This window comes from Bacillus rossius, chromosome 16, assembly GCF_032445375.1.
Source record: "Bacillus rossius redtenbacheri isolate Brsri chromosome 16, Brsri_v3, whole genome shotgun sequence".
Lineage (NCBI taxonomy): Eukaryota > Metazoa > Arthropoda > Insecta > Phasmatodea > Bacillidae > Bacillus > Bacillus rossius.
In genome coordinates, this window is record NC_086343.1 from 24,128,510 (window position 1) to 24,156,006 (window position 27,497).

At 38.5% G+C, this 27,497-nt stretch overlaps 1 protein-coding gene across 2 annotated transcripts; it reads right to left on the reverse strand.

Moving 5' to 3' along the window:
• Positions 1-4,189: 4,189 nt before the first annotated feature.
• Positions 4,190-25,577, reverse strand: LOC134539817 (RNA polymerase II subunit A C-terminal domain phosphatase). 2 transcript variants are annotated; one of them, XM_063382103.1, is made up of 9 exons: positions 25,330-25,577; positions 19,785-19,941; positions 17,667-17,792; positions 17,011-17,255; positions 15,246-15,436; positions 12,996-13,543; positions 10,761-11,116; positions 7,563-7,783; positions 4,190-5,491 (listed from the first exon to the last, which is right to left on the reverse strand). In XM_063382103.1, the coding sequence occupies exons 1-9, from the start codon at positions 25,548-25,550 to the stop codon at positions 5,238-5,240; spliced, it is 2,319 nt and encodes a 772-aa protein (XP_063238173.1). In that variant the 5' UTR covers positions 25,551-25,577; the 3' UTR covers positions 4,190-5,237. The 2 variants fall into 2 exon arrangements, with proteins under 2 accessions (XP_063238173.1, XP_063238172.1); XM_063382102.1 differs by having other exon boundaries at positions 4,190-5,494.
• Positions 25,578-27,497: the final 1,920 nt, after the last annotated feature.

A 27,497-nucleotide genomic window follows, 5' to 3' on the forward strand; every position in this document is an offset into this window, starting at 1 on the left:
TGAAAGCTGATCCTTTGATTTTCCTTTTTATTTGATCGGGTTCCTGTATGAGTGGTGTGGAGTCTTCCCAGAGAATTTTGTGGCTATTTTCCCATGTATGTTCAGCAAGTCTGGATTTTAGGGTTTCACCCTTCTTGCAGTTGTTTTTGTGTTCTTTGATTCGGGTGGATAGAGCTCTGCCAGTTTCACCTATGTACACGTGGCCACATTCACAGGGGGTCTGATACACAGAGTTGTGGGTTTGTAATTTTTCTGTGGCTGGTTTCACCTTTGTAACAATGCTTTTAATAGTAGATTTAGAACGGAAAGCTGTTTTGAGTCCATGTTTGTTTCCCAGGCGTCTTATTTTTTCTGAAAGCCCTTGTACATACGGAATGACTAGAGTTCCTGCCGGTTTATTGGTTTCTGTGGGTTTGAGTGTTTTGTTGGATTTCATATGCTGTTTGATGGTGTTAGCAGGGTAACCATTGGCTATGAGTTCCTTGAGTTCCTTTTTTATATGATTGTGTTCAACCGTGTGTGTTCTGATGAGAAATCTATTGCGGTTTTATATATATATATATATATATATATATATATATATATATATATATATATATATATATATATATATATATATATATATATATATATATATATATATATATATATATATATATAAAGGGCTAGTTATTTATGCTTTATTTGACTACACAGTACAATGTTAATTTTTTTGTAACCAAAATGAAAAAAAATTTGTATGAGAATCGCAATACTAGTTTTTAAACAAAATATCTGCATAAAATGTGCAATCCTTATGCGGGTTAATACGGTAGACTGACCCAAAGTTAACAAAAGTTACATTCATTTTTTTTGTCATAAATTGGAATTTTCCTCCCTAGCACGTAATAACTGGCATGTGGGTTGAGTTCCAACAGTTTTTATAGGCCGTAAAAATTTCAATGGCCGGCACCACGGAACCGTTAACTTTGGTAGTGCTTGCAAAGAGAAACACAACGCACTTCAAACAAACTTTCGGCAGATTTCCTTCCAATTTTTTAATTATTACCAAAACATGTTCACAATTCCTCAGAAAAGAGTGATCACAGAGGTGATCATAATAAACGGGGTTGTAACATGGCTGGTTACTGCAAATAAATTTCATGAAGATGTATCGTGATTAAAATAAAAATGACCCCCTTTAAGCGGAACCGGAAAGCAGCAACTGTTATTAATTTGAAGTCTTTGAGTGTTTCTGTTCCACCTTGTTGAGATATGTAATGCCATTTTCTACCTAGCTAGGATATATGATTGATATCACCAGCTGCAGAAAAAAATGTAATACAAAACTACTTCAGAACAGTGTCATTTCCAAAAGAAAATTTGCAAGTTACATGATGGAGGTTAGGTAATCATGTATATAATAATCTCACGTGTAGGAAACGTTGAGACTGAGAAGCACTGAATGTTTCAGTGGTGAAGCTAAAAGGAGGAAAAAAGGCACTCCACGGCACATGGGTGACTCAGGCAAGAACCTGAAACAAGACACATGCATTAGTATGGCACACCACCAGCAAATTAGGTCTTAAAAAATTTGGGCAGGTGGTGGGGGAGTGTTAATTATGTCATAGGCATTAAATATATTTTCACTAACAAATTATTAGTGTTTGTAACAAAAATTTGTAAAATCAACCTGGTAACTCAAGTTAACACTATGCAAAGTTAAAAATAATGCAAATTTTCACAATACAGCAGACGGTGAGGTATTTAATCCTGTGCATTTTCATACTTACGTTATTTCCTATTGGCTTTGAATCCATGTTTAAGGGTTACTTTTAAAATCACTAGTACAAACAATATCCAACTGTTGGTAAGTAGAGACCCAGAAAAATTGTGACACAAATTTTGCGAAAAATTATCTAACACTATTAAACAGTGGGAAATGGCTTTTAATTAAAGTTAAATACGTTTTCAAGTGACTCATGAATCGCTCCAAAAATTTCTTTGTAAATAGGCATGAATGCACAATAACTGTAGAAGATTAAACCATAGATATGGTACATTGTGTCAGATACTATGGTGCATCACATGGAATTCAATGCTACAAATTATTTTATGCTCTACCCCAAATTATAGTACATGATGGCAGAAGATAACTACCATAGCTCTCCGGCAACAGTGGAAGGGTTAACCACTAGCTTTCACTTGTTCACAGTGTTTTTAACTTTAAGAAAACCAATGTCATTAAAACCCTGTTGGATAAGCAATGATATATTTTTAAAGGAGATTCAAATGAAGCCCATCACTGTTCTGTTCAAAGTATCTCTGAGGCCCCGTGCTGACTCAGCACTCCAAAAAAACACACTTCCTGGTTCTGTCCACTTGCAGACACCCTAAAACTAAAAGTCCACCAGGCAAGGTCAGAGTTAACTACTGCTATCACCCTCTCATTCCTCCAGGCAGGCCGGCCGGCCGGCCCTTCTCCAGCACCATGTTTTTCCCCTTCATACGCCCTTCTTGGCACACGTGTTCATGCCAGCCTCGGCAGCTACACCCCCCCCCCCCCCCCCTCTTCACAACAGCATTTCTCCCAGTCACCAAGTTTCCAACAAGCCAAACCACCAGATGACATAATTCCACTATTTTGAAAGGCTGGGTTAGCTCCTGCTTGAGTCGATGAAGGTAGATTTCACAAAGTCTTTCATTCATGGATATAAATATCTACTTACTTTATTTCATAAGCATTAGCTCCTCTGAAAATAATTTGTTGTGAGTAGATTACAAGTGGGATTAATACTTTTTTATGTATTAATTTATTACATAATATAAATTAAAATGGCCCTTGGTTTGGTATGCACGTCTTTTAAATTGAGAAATTAATTTTTTTACTCACAAATTTCTGTAATTTTTACCAACACTTGTTAGTCGAGAAATTTCCGGGTCTCTACCATTAAGGTGTCATTTTAAGGTTGCAGTAACTACATATGATATGTTTGATCTGAAAAAGACTGAATTCTGTGCAAGTACACTCTTTTATCGCATAATCGTCGCACCTATATTTTAAGCCGTCAAAACTGGGATAAAAAACTTCTTGCTTAAACGTCAAATGATGTTTTTGGTCCCGCTATTAGATGCCGAGCGCTTTGTGTAGGTATCTTTTCCGTATAAAACAATGTATTTTATAAATCTAATATTTATTCGGAAATTACCACTTGCTTATTTAATTAACGGAAATACAAAGTTATCTGACGTGTAAATTTTCTTTTAAAGACGTATCTAAACGTTATTATCTTTATCTGATAATCTGCGTCGCCGCGGTGTACTACTGCTTATGAACATGTAGCCAGCGCTAGTTGGCATCATTCGTGTTTGGTTATGTTGCTTCCCGTATAGAGCGCCAGCACGTAGTCAAATATCGATAACTTGCAGATTGCACGCAGCGCGCTCTGTCGAGTGCCGAGTTAACTACATTTGATGGCCCGCATTCTTTCGTGGTAAATGTGTACTACGGCAATAGTTACACGTTAGTTCACGTCGCAGATTCAAGTGGCTTGCGTTCGCGTTACAGTTTGGTTTTTCTATTTAAAGTTGAAGAAAGGTTTTTTTAATGAATTATTAATATAAATTGTTTGGCGTGCGCTTGTATACTCCACCTTTTTTTTAAATAAACGTACTTTCTATGAACGGGTTTTGTTTTTATGAATAACTTTACCCAACAAAATTTTTTTTTCCGCACAATCGTTGCACCCCTATTTTTCAAACTTGATTTTAGAATAAAATGTGCGACGATTGTGCGAGAAAACACGGTAAATATGATGCCTGGATTTAGCTGAGAAGGCTGCTTAAGATTTCAGAAACTTAATATTTCAGTTATGAGCAGTATGTCAACTAAACTTCTTTGCTAAGCGTGTGTAATGTCTTACATGACGACACTGTTGTCCTCCAACAGGAACTAGCGCTACAGACTTATTTTTTTCTCTTGTTTTCGCATTCAATATTCTTAAAAAATCTTCGAGATGTTGCAGAAAAACTGAAGTTTGAATAATTTATCACAGCTGTCACGAGCATGAAACCTCTCAACTACGGTGTCATAAGCTTCGTAACAACCCAGCAGGTCTCTTGCCCTGTGAACACACACATGTTCACTATTGAACAATAATTAAATACAATGAACTAGCAAACACACACACATGAACCACTAGCAAACATATAATTTAATATCTTATTTTATTTAACAGTGTTTGAAATGGCCAACATGCCATTCATTTCTAACTCCTACTCTCCTTCAGCTAAAACTTCAGAACACCAGGTACACAATTCACAGACTCAGAAATAATTTTTTTTTACCAGGGAACATTATCTATCCGAACCTTGCATGGATGATAAGAATTTTCACTTTGTACTGACAGAGAAATCTCTGCTACAAGATTCAAATTGCTGTTTCTTTTAAAAATTTTGGATAGTTCACAGCTTTACCTAAAGTTGATTTCACACTGCAAGTACGGTATTCGACAATTACATCAACTGTAGGTTGAACACTCAGCAACTACACTTTTTTTTTTGTGCATAGACCAAAAAAAACATAGGTAAATATTCACTTAAGAGTTCTCCATTCTTGGGAATGGATCACAAATTAATTAGTAAAATCCATCCAGAAATTTAATATTAGCTTTCAGAATTTTTTTTTTATATAATAGCAAATTTTATAAAATAATGTAAAAAAAAAATTCTAAACATATTTGCTTCCTTGAATACATGAATAGTTTCACCAATATGACAAAACTGACTCAATAAACAATTTGCACAAATTATACACTAACTTCTGCAAGCTGTAACAAAATTTTGTACACGAGGAAGGTGACTTCCAATAAATTAGCTAAAAAATAATCCGCTTAGTAGAACAGTATTGCCAATATGACAAAGATTCTACATACAATATTTACATTGTTAATTAGTACTAGTACACAAAATATCTGGCAGTAACAACTAATCAAAATCTCTGGTAAAAAATAAAAAGTGCAGTAAAAAAAAAAAAACGTAACCTTGAGCTGATACAAATAAATATGAATTGGGTTGTTTGGGATATTGCAAACTTTCTAAAGTCCATGCATTTTAACAACTTTGTGATATTTTTTTTTTTTTTCCCCGGGTTGAACAAGAAACCGTCACATTTTGCCACACTGCAAGTATCGTTTGAAATACTTTGCGAACCCCACCGACGACGGCAGGTCCCCGCCACGCTCGCGCGAGCACTCGAGTCAGTCGCTGCCCGACAGGAACTCGCGCTCCAGCGCGGCCCCCATCATGTTCCACTCGCCGTCGTCCCCGCTGTCCAGCGGCCCCTCGCTGCCCTCGCTGTTCTCCTCCGTGCCGAGGTCCAGGTCGCTGGGCAGCGCCTCCCCGCGCCGGAACTTCGCGCTCGGCGACTCCTCCTCCTCGTCGTCCGACTCCGTCGCCATCTCCCTGGCCGGCCGCTTGCGCCCGACCGGCGTGCGCCAGCCGCGCGGGTGCTCTCCTGCCGACAAGCCAGCCGGTCCCTCACTGACTGCACCACACCCGTTACAACTAGGCTTGTGCGAATACCACATTAACCTCGAATATGAATATAGAATTCGAACAGCTAGAATGAGAATTAGAATCCCACTAAAAAAATTTATTGTCTGTGAAGTCGGTTTACGGACGATACTTTAAAGTGACAACGTCATAACAAAACATTGATGAAATGATTGCCTACTTTTATGAATAAAATTGAATCATTTTTATTTTAATAATAAAAGAATAAATACTTGAAATTTTACTAGTAATCGGATTTTTAAAATGCAAGAATAATTACCTAACCTTTAATGCCGAAATTGTTGTTGTAATAAGCAATGAAAACCACATTAACTTTTCACTTCACTTTATAAACAGTCGACGAAACAGTTCACGTGTAGATGACTTGTAATTAATTTTAAAAACTGGCGTTTAGCTATACAGTTTAAATATAATTATGAACAAGTTTTCATATAAATAAACTGTAATCAAATATCTATCATCAATTATATGAAGCACCATAATTTTTTAGTCAATTGTAACATAACCTAATATTACTGCACTCGCCGACAGCGTAACAAAACACAGTGTAATGGAACAAAGAGCTTAACGGGACAGCGTAACGATACAATGAGCGTAATGGGACACAGCGTAACGGAACAATGTGCGTAACGGGACACTTTTTTGTGCGTGCAGCGGGCGTTCATCGATTTATTACACGTTGTCATGTCAAAAATATATATTTTTTCACATCATGAAACAACTTCTGGAAAATTAGGCAAATGTTTGTTTAAATATAAAATATTATTTTTTTTTACTATGAGGCTAACCTAATTTAAGCTAACCTAACGAACCAAATTTTCATTTCAGTTTCTACTGACCTTATTTATCACAACCTGCTACTCCACATATTAATCCAGAAAATTTTTAGCAAACAGCAAAATACAATAAAATAAAAATAAAAAAAAAATAAAAAATGTTGTGTTTCCAATTAATTAGTGACTCCATGATTTCATATTTACACATTTGTGCCGGAACAGTTTGTTTCCTTATTATTTTCTTTGTTTAAGCATATATCACATTTAAAAACTGTATGTAGTACCCAATCACTTTGAACTTCAGCAATTCTATTTTAATTTACTGCACTAAAACTAACCAAATGAACTTGTGGACAAAAAAAATTGTTACAACTAAGATGGCATCTTCCTGTTCCTATCCGTCCCATAATTCATTGTAACTGTACTCTGGTAACATTGAAAGAACATGTTTGTTTACCTTTTTTGCATGACAAATGTATCACTACGCAAGGTAACAGAAAGGTACAAAAAATACTGGGTACTGATACAGAAGATTTCAAAAGTTGTTTCCAGGCCGAGTATTTTAAAGGATCCAAAAAATTGGGACACAGCATATACCAGAAATAAAATTTTGCTTGATTTTACCTGACTTTTCCTAAAAAAAATTTAAATGTCCCTTGCTATTGTTTCAAGAGAAGTAGTGAAATATCTTTGACTAATTGTTGCGTGTTAATAAATTTAGATATGTTCACGTTTTTGATTATACATTCTGTTAAAACTTCTAAACTGAGTATCGATATTCGCACAAACGACTTAATCCTTATCAGTGAACGTTAGTCAACAACAAACTGGGGTATGATGTGTCTAATATTCGTTACCACACTTGGATATTCATTATTTCAAAGTTTTAGCATTCAAAGCCAAATCATTGAATATTCATTATTTCAAAGCCAAATCAAAAAAAAATTATAAACTATTTGTATTCGAAAAATTCTAATATTCATACAGGCCTAAATTTATACAAAAACAATTAAGTCTTTAAAAACACAAAAATCTGTGAAACTGAATAATTGATGACAGTATCCCCTCAAATTTTCATCACCTTTCCAGAATCTCAAGTATAAGTTCTCAGACTCCCAGAACGTGAACACCCTGCGGCTGACAGACCACACACCACACGAGGGAATCGTTCAAGCGGTGCCACAGAGAAGTGGTGAGGAGGGAAGGGGAGGGGAGGCGAGGGGCGGGGCCTACCCGCGAGCGAGTCGGAAGAGTCGGTGCTGCTGTCCGGGTCGTCGCGCAGCTCGGCCGGCGCAGACGCTGGTGCCAACACCTCCGTCTCCGCGTCGTTGCCGTCGCTGCCCGACTCGTTGAAGATGTCTTCCACCTCCCGGTCCATGTTGGCTATGTCCTCCGGGGAGAAGGACATGAGCGGGTTGATGGTGTCCATGAAGCGCCCGCTCGGCGTCCGCTGCCTGCCACAGCAACACACACCCGGCTACTGGCGGCCGGCCCCCACGCACTCCGCGCTCACACACGCTACACACGCTCAATTATTTGCGAATACCAATACTGAATATGAGAATTGGGTTTCCACAACACACATAAATTGTTTGCATCATGAAACACATACCTTTAGCAAGAAAAAAGGTAAATATAGAGTGAATAAAAAGCCTTCTGGGAAATTAGACAATTAATACTGAAGTGACAGATGGGTTGGATTAAATCAGCTACAAAAATAATATCCAATATTTTGTTTTAAAATATTTAACGATATTTAACCTTTCACTTTATTTTTTTTCTTATTTCCCACATCCATCAACTCTAAATATTGATACAGAAAATTTCCGTGTACCGCAAAATTCGATGCTTTTACAAAATTGTGATAAAAAAAGGTTCATATTTACATATTTAAACCCTAGTTATTCATGCACCTTCATTATTAACAGCAGCCAGGTAAAATATATATTGGTTCATCAATATTACATACAAATTTTCTGCTGATTTATTTATGTTTGCTTAAGTTTTTTTTAAGATACATTGCCTACATAGTGAATATTAATTTATACGCCGTTACAACTAGTGTTGCAGTCTATAGGTTTTTAATTGCTTTCTTACTACTGCAAGTACATGTGACAAAACTATTACAAATAATAGTTTGTTTTTAAGTTTGAAATACCCCAAATAGTGTATTGAACTATAACGGGATTTATTTAGCTACTGTTTTACGAAAGAGAATTGAAATAACTTTGAATACTTTTGCCTGTTAAAACATTGAGTACTGTTAATGTTTTCGATTACACGGTTCTGTTGAAACATCTAAACTGGGTATTTATACCACACAAATGACTTAATCTCAACAGCAAACATTGGTAACTGACACACTTCTGAGGTTGCTATGTCACTTAATCACTATCAATTGAATAGCCATTATTTCAAAAAGTTAGTAATCGAAGTTGAATCAAATATAAATAATAAAATAATGGTAGTATTCAAAAACTTGAATATTCGCACAGGCCTAGTAAATACAGACAAAATAAAATTTTGGACCGAATATATAAAATTGAAGTCAAGTCAGATTCCTGACTTCTTAAAATGTGTTAATTGTAGACTATAACTCGAAAACAGTGCTTTGTATTGAAAAAATGCACAGAATAAAAGTTGTAGAAAATTTAATCACGAATAAAAAAGTCCTGTTATGATTTTTTATATCTACAGCGGTTTTCGTTTTGGGTTCCGATAAATACTCACGCTAAGTGAATTCACGTCACGCGAGTTCGGCTATGCTAGCCGGCTGGTTGTTATTTTCGTTCAAAACGTGGCGAAGGAACTTGTGTGGATCAGGTAGAAAACATTCTGCTATAAACGAAAGATATAAGAACAATGCTATCCTGAAATGCTGTGACATGTTTTTGGAGTAGATAATCACAGCGACAGGCCAACAGGATGCGCTCCCGCCCATGCCGTCAGCGATGTTTATTTTGACAGCTCAAGCAATTATCTTTTCCACGACCCTTCACAGCGTAAAAAGAAAGAAAAAAAACACGTTCGAATGCAGACGGAAAAGTAACTATGCAGTAAAATAAATATATTTATGGCCCTACTAAATTTTTCTATTCAATAAAATTCGAGGTATTAGTGATTTTTCAGCAGAAACTGCTGTGTGACTAATAAACAAATTGTATAATAATAACATAAAGTATTTATTAACGGCGAAGAACAGTCGTATAAGCCCCTAAAAATATTTATTTGACCGAGAATGGACTATACAACCTGGCTTTTGCCGCACACGGTGTGGGAGGGGAGGAGGATGCTGACAGTTTCTCACGCAGAAGGTTGAAATAAGGGAGGGAATGTTTTGAAATGTTAGTTGGAAAAAAGGGGAGGAGGGTGTTTTTACATGGTTTGTGGCTCTGGGAGGGATGAGTCTTGAAGAATTAGCAGGGGATAAGAGAGGTAAGCATCACGTCACGTAAGACGTCAAGCCGCCGCTGCCGCCAGCCTGGCCGGAAGAGTTTCTTATGCTCTCGCACAAGCTACCACAGTGGCTTGTTTTTCAGCCGATTTTACTCAAATTTTCGACTTTCTATGCTCAAATTTTTCACAGTTTCTCAAAAAACGGTCGTATAAACGGAATGGACGCATCAGAGGGGGGTCGCATCGGCGGGATTCTACTGTATTGTAAAATAAATTCCTCAAAAATTTTAAAAAATTTTTCTTCACATATAGGTTGCACTTCATTTTTTTCCCATCAAATCTGGTAAAATTGCCGCACCTATATGCGAGTAAATATGGTAATCCAGGTCAAGCACAGTCTGTCAGTCTAGCTGTAGAGACATAGTTTTTTTTTCCTAAGCTGTTCTGTTCTCAAAGCTGAGAACACATAAAAGCGAACAGTCATAACATCATTAGTGCACACTATACAACCTATGCAGAGCCTTAAGAGCACATGATGTTTTGTCAGTAAAATTAAAACAGGGTTATAAATCTATAGAAAGAACATTTTTGTCCATATAATTAAAATGAAATTTTTTATTTTTATATATATCCCCTGACTCTTTTCTCTATGCTCCACTGTTTTTGAGATACAGTAAATTTATAAATATTTGGAATGTTAAAAAATATAATTTTGTACGATCAATGCGGACAAAACGAGAAGTCGAACATCGGTACAAGCGGACTTAGTTGTATGTCAATTTTGCCAGGACCGTAGAAAGTATAAGATAAACACGGACAATCAATACATGCGAGTTCGATAGATAAAGGTTTGACTGTAAAATTAATTTTTTTTTTATATGTATATCCCCTGACTCTATTCTCTATGCTCCACTGTTTTTTGAGATACAGTAAATTTAGAAATATTTGGAATGTATAAAAATATAATTTTGGACTTTATTTGTTTATCACACCAATCCTACGAGTACTAGCTTCTGTCATGCAGCAGATATGCACCTGGCGGCCGGCCGGCCGGAGGAGGACCGCAGCTCGGGGCTGACGCAGTGCGGCGGGGGGTGCCTCCTGGCCAGGCCCTTGCGGTTCAGCGGGAAGAGCCGCTCGTCCACGCGCTCCCAGCGCTCCGCGCAGCTCCACAGCCAGTCGGCCGTGACGACGCGCACCTTCCTGGCCCGCCGGGCCGAGTTCACCTTCGCCGTGCCGGGCCTCACGGCCACGAGGTGCGTCGTGCGGGGCGTCACGTCCGTGGTCACCTCCGCCCCCAGGGAGCGCGCCACCAGGAAGGGGCGGCTCTTCTCCAGGGTCACGTGCGTGGGGACCAGCCCGCTGAGCACCAGGCTCGTGCCGGCCAGCACCTGTCCACACGCCCGCCTTCATGGGCGTCGCAACCGGGGGGGAAGGGGGAAAAAACTTCCCCCCAATAATAAAAGTCTTCAATTTCGTCCCCTCCAATAATATATTGAGTTTCGTAGTTATATTAAAAATATGTTTTCTGTGATATAACCCATATGTTGTGCATGATGCATTTAGTCTAATCGTGGTAATGTGAGCACTGTGTTTTTACAAATTTGTTCTCTGAATATATTTTGTATAAAAAATAAATTATATATTGCAAACAACTATAATTAGAATATTTAGGAAAGAAAAATGCCTAAAAACCACCTTTTTGCACCTTCAAACTCCAAATTTTCCCGGAGGAGGACCCCCGGACCCCCCACTTTTTTTCCAAGGGATGGATATTCCCCAACAACTAAATCAATTGAAGTCCCCCCCAATAATATATCCTTGCGACGCCCATGCCTGCCTTCACAGCCTCTGCCGCGACACATCCACCAGCGGGCATCAAACACTGGACGTGTATACATTGCATGCTATCCGATCGAATAGAAACCACTGAATGTGGATGTAAACACTGATTAACAGACAATATTTTTATTCTGGATAAAAATTTGCATGGGATGAATTACATAATTTATTGTGAGAAAAAATAAAATAAACTGCCAAATTTTGTGCCACACATTTCTCACTACTACTGCGACAGCCAATTATTGCATGCAATCTCACGTATTCTCTTGATTCTGCTAATCGTATCGCTACGGTGACTACAGTAAAACCCCAATGTTACGATCCCTTGTGGTTCTTGCGAACAGTGTCATGATTAAAATTTTTTGGAATAACTGACCCATCCTCTACTCCTGTATGTCAAAATATGCCATTTTTTACACCAAGTCCTTGTATAATCTTCTCTGGCAAGAAATTGAAAAGATTTCAAAATTAAAAATAAATTTTAATTAAATAGCATATATACATCTTGCAAAAAGAAAATATCCCCAGAAAAGCATTTTTTTTATATGTATCCTACAACAAGCATAAACACAGTAAATTGTATGTTGCAACTTTATCTTTTATACTTTTAACAAGCTCTAAGTAAATTTGATCCTGATATTTTTAGGAAAATAAAAAAACTTCACAAAAATGTAAATTTATTAGACTTTGACTATATACCATGGCAGAGGTGAAGAAAGTAAAGCTCTGTGACACTTTATCGTTAATGTGGTCTTGGTCACAGACAGGGTCATCTCACACACAAATGCACGCATGTGTGTACACAACGCACGTATACACAAACACAACCACACACACACACACTCTCTCTCCCTTTCCAACCTTAGACCTTGCATTCCAAAGTGTAATTAATCCTGTCTCACCTATCACACCCGTGAAGCAGTCAAAAATGGCTTAAGGAATGCAATTTAGAAACTGTGCATGTAATTTTTCAAATGAGCTATTCCTGCAGCAAGGGTAAAGTGTCGAAAGGGCTTGAATCTACAGCAGAAACAGTGGCACAGCAAGGCATGACATCTGCCAAAAATATTTAAATGGTTAGAGATACTGGGATGCCAGCAAGAAGGCATACCTGGTGCCGTGGAACCATTATCTGTGGCAGGATGGTGAAAAGGTGGTGCCAGGAGGTGGTGTTTACCATACCGTGTGTGGTACAGCGCTTGCCAAGAGAAATAAGCACAATGTGCTGCAAACGAATATTTGGCCATTTTTCCTTCAAACTTTTTAATATTTAATACAAATTTTTCACGCTTCCTCGAAATGGGGTTGTAATAAATGGGATCATAACAACGGGGTTTTACTGTACTTCGGTACAGCATAGTTCTTACATGTCAACCAACGAACATAAAGCAATCAGGTACATATAAGGAAACGAGGAAGTCGACCGACCTTGCTCCTGACATCTGGAATGATGGTTTTGAGGTCAGGGTTCTCTACGCTGCTCTCGACTCTGAGCCTGTAGAACTCGCTGTGCACGTTCTTCAGGATCTCCTCCAGGTACAGAAGGTAGTCGTCCCCGTCCTCCACTTCTATGAGGTCGTCCTCGTCCGCGGCGCCCTGCTTCGTCTCCTCCCCGCCGGTTCCCGCAGCGGCCGCCTCCTGGTCGCCCCCGTTCCGGTCCACCCCCTTCTCCCGCTCCAGGGGGCTATCCCCGCACTCGGCCTCACCGCTCCGCCCGGCTGTCTCGTCCACTACCTCGCCAGACTTCTTCTCCACACCGTCGTCCTTGCCCTCGTCGTCCGACACGTCGAGGTCCCCTCCCGCCCCCCCGCACCGATCCTCCGCGTCACTTCTCTCCGCTTCACCGTCCCCGCTCACGCCGTTCGCTTGCGACGGCTCCTCAGCCTCCTCGGCGGCCGCCTTCTGCACGTCTTCCTTCGGCTCCGGCTTGCCGTTCACCTCCGTCGCCGGGCTCACGGCCTTCTTCTCCTCGGAACCTGCAGTAGAGAACAACATCATAGTGTCAGACACCTGGAAACACGACTACTACACCAACTCACAACACAGAAGCTTATGTAGCTAATTGTAGTTATGTGTAGTTTTTCAGCATAACTGAAAATTTTGTTTAGTAATATTCTGAAAACATAAAGCAATTGTGCAAAGTCAAGTAATAATATGATTGGGAATCAGACCTATAATGATAATGATGTAAAACAGAAAACTCCAGTATTATAAAGTAGGTTTTAATACAATTGTAAGAAAAAATAGAAAATAGCGTGTGCATGACCAATGGTGTAGTGGTCACAATCACACGATAATGTACAGACAACTACATGCAGCCAGCACATGTAAGCACGCACACTATAACAAGCAATGAGCCAAGCCATGAATTGATGCACCTGATAATGATTCATTAAAACATTTTTTTCCAAGTTGTGTGTGTATCTACAAATTATAAAGTAAGTCGCTATCCGCGTCTTTTTGTTCGCTTAGGTCTTTTAAACTACACAATGGGTTTTGATGCTGTTTTCACCACCATTTAGAGAATTTCTTACGGAAGGTTGAGGTGCATAATGCATTAATATTAGATCTAAAGATAGATAAAGAAATCCAATGTTTTGTAATCAAGTAGCAAAAACATGCTTTTAGGGTGCTCAGACTTACACTGGCATACATTACTGATACAACAAATTTATGTACTACAGAATTCTAAGTCTTAAAAAGGACTAGCTTTGAGCGTTGAATGCTTTTCACATGGATAGCTATATGTAGCCCTTTCGCAGGTGCCTTCTAAACAAATTCTGTTTGTATTCTCATGAGAAAAAATCTGTCAACATTGTTTACAACAAAATTCTTTAGTTATGAGCACTACATGCTAGTAGGTACATCATTTTTTGAAAACATCAGACGGATACTTACGAGAACTTGTTATAAGTACTTACTTATTAAACCTAAATGACACCATATTAGTATTTTTCATCCTTGGGAAGCCAGAGCGGGTCGACTGTGTGTGTGTGTGTGTTTTTTGAGTGATGGTGTATTGTATTGCAATAAAAATTCTATTTCAAAAGTAAGAATTTGTTGCTTCTTCAGAAAATATCCCAATTTAATTTGTTAATTATCTTTGTAACGAAGCATTGATTTTGGTCAATTGTGGCCAGAATATAAATGGTACTTCACTGCAGTAAACAGAACATCTGCAATATGTAACCATTTTACAATCACAAAACTTTTTCCTCTCATCACAGTTTAAATTTTGACATTTACAGTTAATCCGCAATATATAATCTGCCTGATATCTGTACAGACATGTATTAACAGAAAGATTCTTATTGGAAATATTGGTATGTACTTTTAATATCACTCTTTTATTAAAAGAGTGCTTAAAAAAATAATCGGCATATTTCAACACCGGTACCAAAAATCCTTGCATTTGATCTGTAACACAGTTTTCTTCATAGGAGGGGGTTGGGTGGGGGGGGGGGGGGGGGGGGGGAATTTATACTCCAAGGCAATGTGAACGTAAAAGTACTGGCAACTGCGTTCTTCTTTGTGCTGTAAAATAAAAACTCAAACGCATGTCTCTAGCTGTACAGTAACAGCCATCACATAAAAGCGAAGACAAGCAAACGAAAAAACCAACATGCGGTGCGAGATCGAGACTTGAAAACTCCTAGCCGATGCGTGCCGTGGGCTCACCGAGTTTCGAAAAATCGAAGCCCGTGATTTCGTCTTCCTCCTGCTTCGCCAGGCCGGGCGGGGCGTTGATGTCACCCGTGTGCTGGAAGAAGTGGTACGGCTTCACGTGTATCAGGTTCGGAGCGTAGTTCCAAACGTCTTCGCGGTCGTCGATGATGCACACCATGTTGTCCCCGCAAGGGAAAAGGGCCCTGCATCGCAACACACAAAACTGATGCATACCGCGCACACACGTGCTGTAGATTTTTAACTCAACGTTTAAAATTTCATTATACCTTTCATAAAATTGTAAATATCTGTTTTATGTTATCTTCCTCTAGTTATAAAACTTACAGTCAATACTAGAGATAGCACAAGAGAATCCTTACATACAACCAAATACAGCCAAACCCCTTATTTGCACTTTTCATGAGGACAAAGTAAAATAGTGTAAAAAGCAGGAAAGTGTAAATAAAGGAAAAAGTAAGAAATACGTTAAAGTTAATTAAAATTCAGTTGCATCCTGCAGCATTCATAACAAATACGGGCTATATTACACATACGCATTGCACCAAAGTAAAAAAATTTTAAAAAAAGGGGCCGCAAATTGGAAATTTACCGTCAATAGCGTGCCGTGCGCGGAGAAAGGTCATCGTACTCAATCAGCTGTTATGGCGCGACGTACCCGCCGACTGGCTCTCTGTGTTCTCTGAGCTGTGCATGTGCAGTATAACTCACTCAACGCTCCGCCCAGACTCGTGACGTTCCATCAGCAGCCAGCCAATAGATGCGAGCTTAGCGGAAAAAAATATAAGCTCCACCTACCGTGTACCAGTTTTGTCCAGTTATAATACCAGTTTATTGGTATACGCACCAGTTTTACGTTCATCTTGATGTCTTGATACCAATAATTAATTATTTACGATCCTCAGATTATAAAATATGTATATTTTGTGATTTAAAATGTTCACTGCCGACTATAAAAGTTACGTTTTTCACAATGTTTTTAGGCCTACTATGGTTGTTACGTAACGTAAATAGCGGGATGGATTCGATTTTTGGGACGTAATTCGCGTGAAAGTATTGTATTGGATTAAATGGGAACTAAACGGGACCTGAAGAATGTAGTGCAAATAACGGGAAAATTTAAATAACGGTAACGTAAATAAGGGGTTTCGCTGTAGTACTAAATATATTTTATTTTTGAGGAAAGAGAATCAAATAAATATATTGGAAGAAATCAAGTAAATTGAAAACTTGACAACTCCGTAGTCCTATTACAGATCCCTAATATATATTATACTTGTAATATGTCACTATATAAATAAAATTATATAATGGATTGATTAGGAACTCTTGGTCCATGAAACAATCATTTAAATGGTAACATGTTTCAACACTTGAAGCCATTAACTTTAATTCCTTAGTGCATTATTTTATTTTGCCCTGGTACCTAGATATAGATACAAGGTCTACCCTTTGTGATTCTTAACTCAAGATCTGGATTCAATTTAATACGCCACTTGAAATTCTACAAACAAAAACATATTGAAACTAAAAGCATTAGTTTTACAGTATGCTAAAGTAAATTTTATTCATAAAAACAGAGTTCACCTTAAAGGTGTCAATTAATAATAATCTAACAGGTGTTCCCTAGTATATCTTTGCATATCTGCCGTACACTAGTTTCATCACGCTCTAGTTGGACTTGTACAGAATTAGCGCTGGTGCAGACGCGGACAGTCGAGACGCGACCACGCGACACCGAGCCAGCAGGCCGACTCACTTGAGGTTGGCGGTCTTGGAGAAGGGGTTGAAGCACTCGTCGCGGGACAGGATGCGGTGGGAGAAGTAGGTGCCGTCGGGGTCCAGGAACAGGGCGATCATGTGCGCGTAGTTGCGCGCCCCGAACGTGCAGATGTGCAGCTCGTAGTACTTGCTGACCTCGCGCAGGAACTTGTGCGTGCCCGGGCGGAGGCGCGTGTGGTACCAGGGCGACTGCGGCCCGTATAGCTGGAAGTGGTACACGTCCTGCAACGTAACCACGGAGTGAGCCTCCAGATCCACAAGAGACATGCTTCGCACGCATCTTAAAAACTTTTCTGAATTAATTCCTTTTGCGGAATTATCCGTGCTGTCCAAGCGAATATCAAATCAAATGTTTCACATACGCGCCAAGCAAAATCAAATTATCAATATTGGTCTCATCAAGGCTGTATAATGCTTAATACCGGATGCAAGCAAAAAAACAAAATTTTCGAGTTTTGAACCATTTCCATGTTTTGAAGCTTCGCAAAAAAACGCCATCGGAAGCAAAGCTTTGCGTTTGCAAACCAAAGTGAAACGGAACATTAAAAAGAGCTTCGATGGAAGCTTCACACTGTTAACCTGGCTGACACCGGCTTGCGAACCACCGGTGACGGGTGCCGGGCGCGAGCTCACCTTGAGGTTGGCGGGGATGTTGTCGTTGGTGGTGTGGATGAGCGTCTGGTCCAGGTCCACCAGCAGCACCAGCTTCCTGTCCTGCAGCAGACGCTCCTCGTCCGCCTTGCCGAGCAGCTGGGCTTGCTGCGCCACGCACCGGGCCGAACCAACAACAACCAAGCAACCTCGTTTACTTTCTTTTTTTTGTTTATGTTTGTTTGTTTATGTGTTTATGAATCATTATCAGGTGCATCAATTCATTGTTTGGCGCATTGCTTGTTATAGTGTGCCTGCTTACATGTGCTGGCTGCATGTAGTTGTCTGTACATTATCGTGTGATTGTGACCACTACACCATTGGTCATTTTGGTTCTCACCATGTCTAAATGAAAGCCACACAACCTCTCGCTTTCTGCCACTCATGCTGAACCAGAAAAAGTTATAACATCAAAGAACTGAAGACGCGCAAATCTGCACATCTGAATGGAACAGAAAGCAGGAGGATTCTCCATTGAATGGGTGTTTCCCACTGAATGGGAATTAATTTTTAATATATATATATATATATATATATATATATATATATATATATATATATATATATGTGTGTTTTTTAAATTTTAGTGTAGTATTTGGGTTGGTATGCTTTACAAACTATTCTGATAATTTAAATGAAATCTTGATTACTACATAATTTTTTTGTTCCTGTAAATCACAATAAACATTAATGTCCAAACTTTTGTTATAAGAGTGGAATTAGACATTTCATTAAAAAAAATTAAGATATTCTATTTTAAATATATATATTTTTTTTAATTTAAAAAAACATGATTTAAACTGTGTTTTAAACCCTTGTAGTTTAAATCAGCCAACCTTGGCAATACACCATGGGGGTTCCAACACACACACATCAGAAACCTCCTAGAGTTTTCCCTGTCTCATGTGTCAATCTGGCCAGCTAACAAATATACTACAATACAATTACTATCAAAACATATTCCAACAAACAGGAGGACTGGCCACTTCTGCCTGGTCAGTAAAGTTCCCTTTGACGAGCTGACGCATCTCCGGTACTAGCCTGGCGAGCTAGGAGGATCACCGAGGGGTCCCGGTGGGAAGTGTTAAGTTCCGGTGAGCACTGACGAGTGCTCTGGTGTGGGCTTTTGCACCTGAGCCCCCTGACAGGTTAGCAAAACATCTTAACCACAATGAAACTGTGTATCCGATGGGGGTCACAGGGCGGTAGGGCCTTACGGATATAGTGTTGCGTTAACAAACCAAAAACTGACCTCTGCCGGTAGGACCTAAGCATGTAAATAAACTGTATATAAGGACAATGACATTCTGCCAAAAAAATTTTGAGTAGTTCTTAAGTCATGTTCGAACTTGCAGATTTTGGAGAAAAAATGGTCACTGGACCAGATTTTGTATAAAATTTGAGACTTTGTCTTTTACTTTTTAAATTACAACTCTAATGCAATTACAAATTTGCTATATTGGTTTTCAATTTTCAAACTTATTAATATATTGCATAGTGATTATTGCAGTTGGCCATGATACCTGGCTTGATAATTTCTGTAAAATTATTTCAATGAAAAGAGCATATCATTAGCGGTGAAATTAAAAAAGTAACATTACCTGAGTCATTTCCGGATATATTTAATAAAAGTAGCACAATAAATTTACTCAAACTTGAAATTAATTTTTTAAGTGTTCAATACTAACCTTCCACAGTTTACAGTAAATTCTCATGTTTTCCCCGAACAATTTCCAACACCCCAGACTTCCCGGAATGCGGACTCACTGTCAAAGTAAACGTATTATTGCTTGGAAGACAAGTTTCAGCCCGGCACATGCGGTACCGTGACGCGTGCAAGGGTAGGGAGCGTGTTCGGTAACTTTATATTGTGTATATCTTGACATTTGTTGTTGTTTGACTTGGACATATCTAAGAACATAGTCTGTGCGTGCTGCGTTGCGGAAGACTTTCTCACAGCTGTGCATCCAGACACCGAAGGAAACAAAAGACAGTCTAATCAAGATGGTTCGCCTGAGCACGAGTCGGCGCTAGGCGCTGCTTCAATTTTATCGATTAATCTTGTAGGGAAGTTTTCGTTCCCGTTGTCACGTGCCGTACCTCGTGGCTGACTTTGAGCTCCGGGATGCTGTGCACCATCGGCACGGAGGCGTGCAGCAGCGTCTGGTCCCCCTGCCGTAGGTCGGCCCCGCACTCCGCGCACATGTCCTTCATGACGGTGGGGTGCGTGCACTCCTCCAGCTCCAGCAGGCCTTCCCTGCACAGCGTCACGACACGGCGTCACGCACGGCGCAGCTCGCAAACCTCCTCTGGCATGCACGCCATGTGCAGCAGTAGTCTACAATAGCTTTACCGTCGAATACAGGCGACGGGCCTGCGGTACACCACGTGCAGGGGGTATCTTGAAACGTGCGAAGTAGCTCGGCTTCTGAGTTCCAGCCGTGTCCTTGGCGAATCATTCGCCGAGGAAACGGCGGCTACAACCCATGAAGCCGAGCTACTTCAGACAATGTGCAGCGAAAGCCTGCGGACATCATTAAAACGTACACTGTGAACACCACATGCAAGCGCAATCCACAAGCTATACAAGCTGCAAAAATTTTTCCCGAGTTCAAATTTTTCAACTTTCGGGGTGATGCCACCTCCCCCAACTAACACACAACACACGATATACCTCACGCATATTGAAGGCACTTCAATATACAGAGTACCAGGTTAACGTACCGTTTATTATTTATGTAAATTCTACCTAGGTTAAAATTGGTCATGGCCTGAATGTATTACACATGTAAGTTCTTATGAACGGCTTAGTATGAGAGTACTTAAAAACAATATTTATATCTCAGAGTAATTAATTTTAACAAACAATTGTGCTATTAAATTACCTGCTCTCAACTCATGCCAATGCTTTATGCCTCCTATATCATGAATGCATTATGATCCCAAAATGATATTTAATAGGTGAAATGGGAATAATACATTCAATTAATTTCAATTTTTTTTTGTATTTTTGAATTAGGAAACCCCTATAAAGTTGTATAACAAATGAAAGCTAATTGAAAATGCTTTCAAATGGAGCTAATTTGAGCTTCATAACACTAACTGTTCCCAAGTGACAATTATTTTTGTGTATCAGAAACTTGGAAAATTTAATTTTCTGCAAGAGTTGCAAATTAATTTAAAAAAGTAAAAAAAAAAGTTAATTTACTTAATGTATTCAAGCTAAAAAAAAATTATCATTATATCTAAGAGGGTAAGGTATAACGTCTGTGCGGATTTTATGTGTTATCACCCCAAAATAGATAATCTGGCATGGCTGTGGCCCTATGAATACCTGATTTAAGACATTTCACTGTAAGTTGAACAAGAAAGAAGCCCTTAACTACTACTTTCTGCAATCACCATATATCAGAAGAATGCAAGATATTAGCTCAACTAGTATAGGAATTCACCCAGTGTATATGTATTGGTAATTGTCTAGTTTACGGTTACTACTTTAAAAAAAAGTCAAATACCCAAAAATTAATTTATTCAGTTCATTATTTTATTTCTAATTATAATTTGAGGCACAGTCAGATATTTTGAAAAACTTCACATTCAATTTGATTTTTACTCATAATTGGGATTTCACCTGGTGGCAAGGCGTTCTCCCCTTCCTTTTAGTCACCCCCTCAGGTCTCATGCATCTCTCACCCCCCGTATTCCTTCCTCCAGCCCATTCCACTCCCTACCTGTCCTCACTAGGAAAGTATGCTTTCCTCTTTCGTCCACCTTCATTCCCACCGGGGCTTCCACTCGTGATCTCTCTGCCCTCTATACCCACCTCTGTGCACCCTAGTTCCCAGCTGCCCCCAGTCAACTTCTCCATTTATCACCTTATACCGCCTGATCAACCTTTCCATTTTCTTCCTCCCCTGTAATGCTTCCCATCCCAACTTCTTAACCATCTCAGATGGACTGTGCATTGCCCCCTCTGGCCCTTCCCTTCTCCTCCACCCACCTCGCTGCTCTACACTGCACGTTCTCCAGCTCCCTTATCTTTGTCACTCAGTCACTAGGTAGGGATCACAGATCACAGACACACAACCCATCACTGGCCTTACCAACGTGGAGTATGCCTTCTCCCTCACCCTCCTCCCTGCCCCCTGCAGGGTCCTGCCAAGCAACCCCAGCACCCTCACTCCCTTACTCACCACCCGCTGAACCTGTTAGCACCTCCGGTACTTACACTCTTCTGCCTCCTTTACCGCCCGCCCCTACCAGCTGTACACTTCCCTCGTTACCTTCCTCTTCCTAGTGTATTTCCAACATTCAGCGACATCCCGTTATCATCTGTCCATCCTTCTAGCCTGATCAGATGTGGCCCTTCCGCCACTACCTCATACACCATGCAATTGTATACAAACATTCTAATCATGGCCTCCATTCCTTCTCCTGTATCGTTCATCATTATCGTGAAAAACAGGAGCTTAACACACCTGACTTCACTTTTCCCTCTTCAGACCTTTCCTCTCCCACCTGTCCCCTACCATCAACCTCTGTCATCTATCCCTAAGGAAGAATCCTACCCAATTTACCACCCTCTCATCCTTTACTAACAACATTTCCTTCTCCCTTAGTTTCTTGTGATGCACATTATCAAACTCCTTTTCAAAATCGATAAATATTGCATATATCTGCTTCCCCCTCCACCACTTCCACCAGATCTTCCAGCAACATTGCCATCTGCGTTCCACATGACAAACCTCTCCTAAAACCATGCTGTCTATCGTCCACCCACCCTATGTAGTCAATTTCCCCCACCACATTCCTGCCCACTAACCTCTCCATTACTTTTCCCTGCACGGGACATCAGGTTGACTGACTTGTAATTTGTCTGTCTTTCCTTATTTGTACCTACCTCCCTAGTACATCAGTACCCCTAACGTTTCTTTCCATTGCTTTGGCAACATTCCCTCCCCCAATGATTGCTTGAACATCACTGTTAGGTACCTGCATATATCCATAACCTTCAACTTGCTTGAGGTGGCTGTTCTCTATGCTGTCTGGCCCAGCTTTCTTCCTCCCCTTCAAACTCCTACCTAACCTACTCTTGTACCTATTCCATCTATATTTCCCTTCTACTGTCTTTGCTCATTTCCCACCTTCCCGTACCTCTCACATTACAATTATACTGATAGGTACCTACTGCACCTGCAACAAGTTTGCCTTTTCCTAGTCTCTGCCACATTCCTGCCCCTATTCTCTTAAACACCGCTATTCCTTCTTCTCCCTTAACTCTTCAAACATAGCTGTTAAGGTCTGTCCCATTTCACTTTCGCCTGACAGCCGCTGCCTTGCTTGAGTCCAGGTAAATGCTTGATGGTATTTTCGGTAAAATTATTGTAAAAATGACCTGTAATGTAAATATAGTGTGACGTATATCTGTTTTGTGTTTTAATAGCCTATCCAAGACTGTTTTCAGCGAGATGTATCCATGACCATGTTGTCGCAGCGTACTGTTTACTTCATGCTAGCTGCAACATGATTTTGTAGTTTTCCAGAGATCCTTAAGAAAACAGCATAAGTGAGGCTATTTTCTAAAATAATGTTTAATTTAAGTATATTACACTTAGCCCTAATAGCGCCTTAATAGGGTAGAAAACCAATTAGGGCTGAAAACAGTCTTGGCTATGCTGTATTGTATTCCTAAAGATCTCTGGAAAATCATAGGATCATTGTTGCAGCTAGTATCAAGTAAATAGTAGGGCAGTATCAACACAATTAGGGATATCTTAGGTAGAAAACATTCTCAGCTAGGCTATTAAAGCACAAAACAAATTTACGTCACTACATTTACATTACAGATAATAATTACAAAAATTTTAAACCATCCTGTAAGTACAAAAATAAATTTTTTTTGCATATGGCTGGAAAGAAGTATTCATTGTTTATCGGGACCCAGCCATGGCGGTAGCCATGATTCCACATTTAGGCGAACATAAAATTGTTAATTACAAGTTGAATTCTCGAAATTATCTAAATGTTTCTCTATATTATATTAAGAAATAAAATAAGGAACTGAATAAGTCAATTTTCGAGTGTTTTCCTTTACTTTAGAGTGGCTCCCCTACACTAGAAAATTACATAACAATTGTTTGCCTTTATTTTAGAGTGGCTCCCTTACACTAGAAAATTATCTATGTATTTTTACTTTAACAAATATACACAACACTGGCAATTGGTCACTGCATAATTACCATTTAGGTAATTATCAGACGTTGCTGCTTTTTAAAAAGAAAAAAAATTCAGTAAGCATGGTTTTCACACAATACACACGTCTCTTAATTTACGCTGAAGGGATGGTTTCTTAATTCCTACTGGTTCGTGACAAATAACAGTTTAAAGCTTACATTACAATACATGTTTTTTCACACTGCTGCCGCCAGTCATTGATTACCTGCAATCATGTATCTCTTTATTTAGCACAGTAGTAGCCAATTATGGAGAATTAAAAATATGATAATTCTTCAGTTTCATATATCGAAGTTTATCCCTGGATACTGAAGGCTTAATCCTTATGGAATGATCCTGTTGGCTTGATCTTGTGGTACATGATGCTTGCAGTTTTAATTCAATACGTTAAATGATCCTGATAGCATGATCCTGTTGGCTTGATCCACTGGTAAGTACATGAGCTTGCTGTTTTAGTTCAGACGTCAAAAGATCCTGTACGTAAAAAAATATTGTCATAATATAATGAATTATGGCCGTAAGTCGAATAAAAAGGATTTTTTTTAACCTACAATTATAATTCTTTATTTCGCAATTTCTGTCATGTACAGGATCTTTCGAAGTACTGAACTAAAACAGCAAGCATCATGTACTACAGGATAAAGCCAACTGGATCATGTTATTAGGATGTTTTGATGCATTGAACTAAAATTAAAATAGCAAGCATAGTGTACCACAGGATAATGCCATCAGGATCAAACCTTCAGTGCAATAATGTTGTTATTTAAACGAATTTCATTACTACACCACCACATAATTTGACTATAGTTCTTCAAAAGAATTTAAAAAAAAAAAAAAAACACATGGGTTAACAATGAATATCTGCGACTGCATGAATACATACAGGTATTGCAGTATAAGCTGTACACTGTTATTTTTTCACAAACCAGTAGGAATTAAGAAACCTTCCTTTCACTGTTAATTCAGGAATGTGTCTATAACATACATGGAAAACAATTATTTGAATTTATCAAGGGTAAACAATGAATGGCAACGGCAGCATAAAATAACAGGTATTGTAATGTAAGATACAAAATTTAAATTTTTCTTACAAAATAATAGAAATTAACAAAAAAAAAACCTTCGGAGCTAATTTTGCGACATGTGTAGTGTGTGAAAATCACATTTTTCGATTTTTTCTTCCCGCTCTAAAAAGGCCGCGACGTTCGATAATTACCACCGTTTATTTGATGGTAGCAATAATCTATTCTAAATAATAACCTGGTTACACAACCCAAGTCCCAAATGACTACTAAACAATTACACTGTTACCCACTGAATATAGTATGGAAGAATAGCAATATTATAATTAACAATTCATTAGTGTTTTGAAAATAAAAATCGATTTATAGCAATAATAAAATTCACCTACCCAGGATGGACTAGCTCCCCTTCTTTTGCCAATAGTTTCCGTACAGTTCCAACATTTGTAGATTTTAATTTTAACTGAATGCGAGAGTTAAAATTGGAATTAATATCATAATACAATAAAATACGTCCTACTGAGATAACTGAGCCTTCTTTAACTTTCCATTTTAATATTTTTATGGCTTTTGAAGTTGGAAGCACAACAACTTTTGCTTTACCGCCCATTGTAGACAAAACTTGTTCAGTAGACGCCATTTTAGTTTTTTAGTAAATAAACATCATATATATATATAAAATGTAAAGGAAGAATCAGTACAAAATTAAGAACAATTTGTGGTCCCAACATCACAGACTAAAGAGCAATACAAGATCCAATTTAACCCTGACCATTAAAGATTTCTAACACTTTAAAGTAAGAACATAATTTCTTAGATTTTGAAAATATTCTCGAAAACAATGAAAACAAGTTATCAGAATATAGTATTCTAAGTTTATTAAAAAAAAAAAAATAAGTTACAAAAAAAACTAAATGACAAAATAAACAATTTTTTGAACATGAAACATTAACATCAGTTTTACTGATGAAACAGGTATTCAAATTCGAATTAAATAATTAAATCAGTCGACTTCGCATTTTCAAGTTAAGTAAAGGAAAAAACTTTAATCAGTTATGTGTGCTATCGTTCAACAAATATTATAAATTACTTTTCCACATCTAGTCAGCCATTACAGTAAATAACAGGAGAAAGATAATACTCAGGGATTATCTCTGGATTATAAAGGGAAAGAGTAAAAGAGTTAAAATTAAAATATGGTTTTGAACCCCCACCCCCTTTAAAATTATAACATGATCCGTGGTGATGGTTTAGAATTGCAGGTTTGAGTTCCGTGTGCTGTTGGACTAAGGGCCGATATTATGACCTCCGGCTAAATCCTCAGGTTAGCTAGCCTCCAGGTAAGGCTAGCCTCCGGTTAACGAACGAGGGGTGTATTATGACCCATACTTAGCCTGCGGTTGGCTAACCGGAACCTGACGAAGCGTGTGGTGTAATAATGGGTGTGTTGGTAATGAAATAAACCAGAATTTGGTAACTTTTGTTGCAAGACAGTTTGTTTTTCTGGTAGAATGTTAGTCAGCTGTTTGTTTGTATTGTGATTCGGAATGTTTACAGCTGTAGTAAAGAAATATGCCGCGAACTTTATTTTGCAACAGATATAATTAAATTAACCAAAAACTACTTTGACGTCAAACCTGCTTTGTATTAAACCATAAAATTACAATTTACGATTCAAAACCGTGTGTTTTCAACTTTACTCTTGTATTGAAACTCATGATTTTGTTAGGTTATATATTAAGCCAAAACTAACGAAGTAATTCTATACCAACAAATAAATAGGGATGACATTTTTGCTAGAGAACACTTATTTCTTTCATAAATTTCTTTCATAATCAAATAATATAGACCCCGTTTCGGGAAAATACTTGTCGTTTTTCATTTCACTGGTGTAGGTTTCATTTTTGTACTAATAGTTTCGTATCACGTATCCAAATTAATCCGATCCTGATGGAATTAGTTTGTGGTATAGGATGCTTGCTGTTTTAATTTAGTAGGTCGAGAGATCCTAGATATATTCACTGGGGAAATAATTATGATTGTAAAATGTATACGAAATAAATATATTTTTACAAGACCTGACATAATTTGTTTGCATCGTGATATGTTAGGTATTTTGTGTTGTGTACAGGATTTTTCAACATTCTAAATTAAAACAGCAAGTATAATGTAAAACAAGACCAACATATAAAGGGTCATGCCGATAGGATCAAGGGAAAAACTTGGATACGGTAAACAGAATAATTCCAGTGCTGTTTTCGTTTTGCACTTGCGTGGCAGGTAGATAATAAGTACCTAATGGTTTGTAAGATAGGGAAGGGATAATTGGGTAACATTTATTTTCACATTCAATTGTATTCATTGAATTATAACCACGTCTGAAGTCGTATGAAGTGCATTTCATTCCCGGTATATGTCCACTGTATTACGAATAAAAATTCACAGATACAACTTCCACGAAAACACGCATTTTATAGGTACCTACCGGTAATAATAACCCTCGTTTTGCAATTTTAAAATTCACTTATTTACACATATTCTTTAGCAGGAACATTTA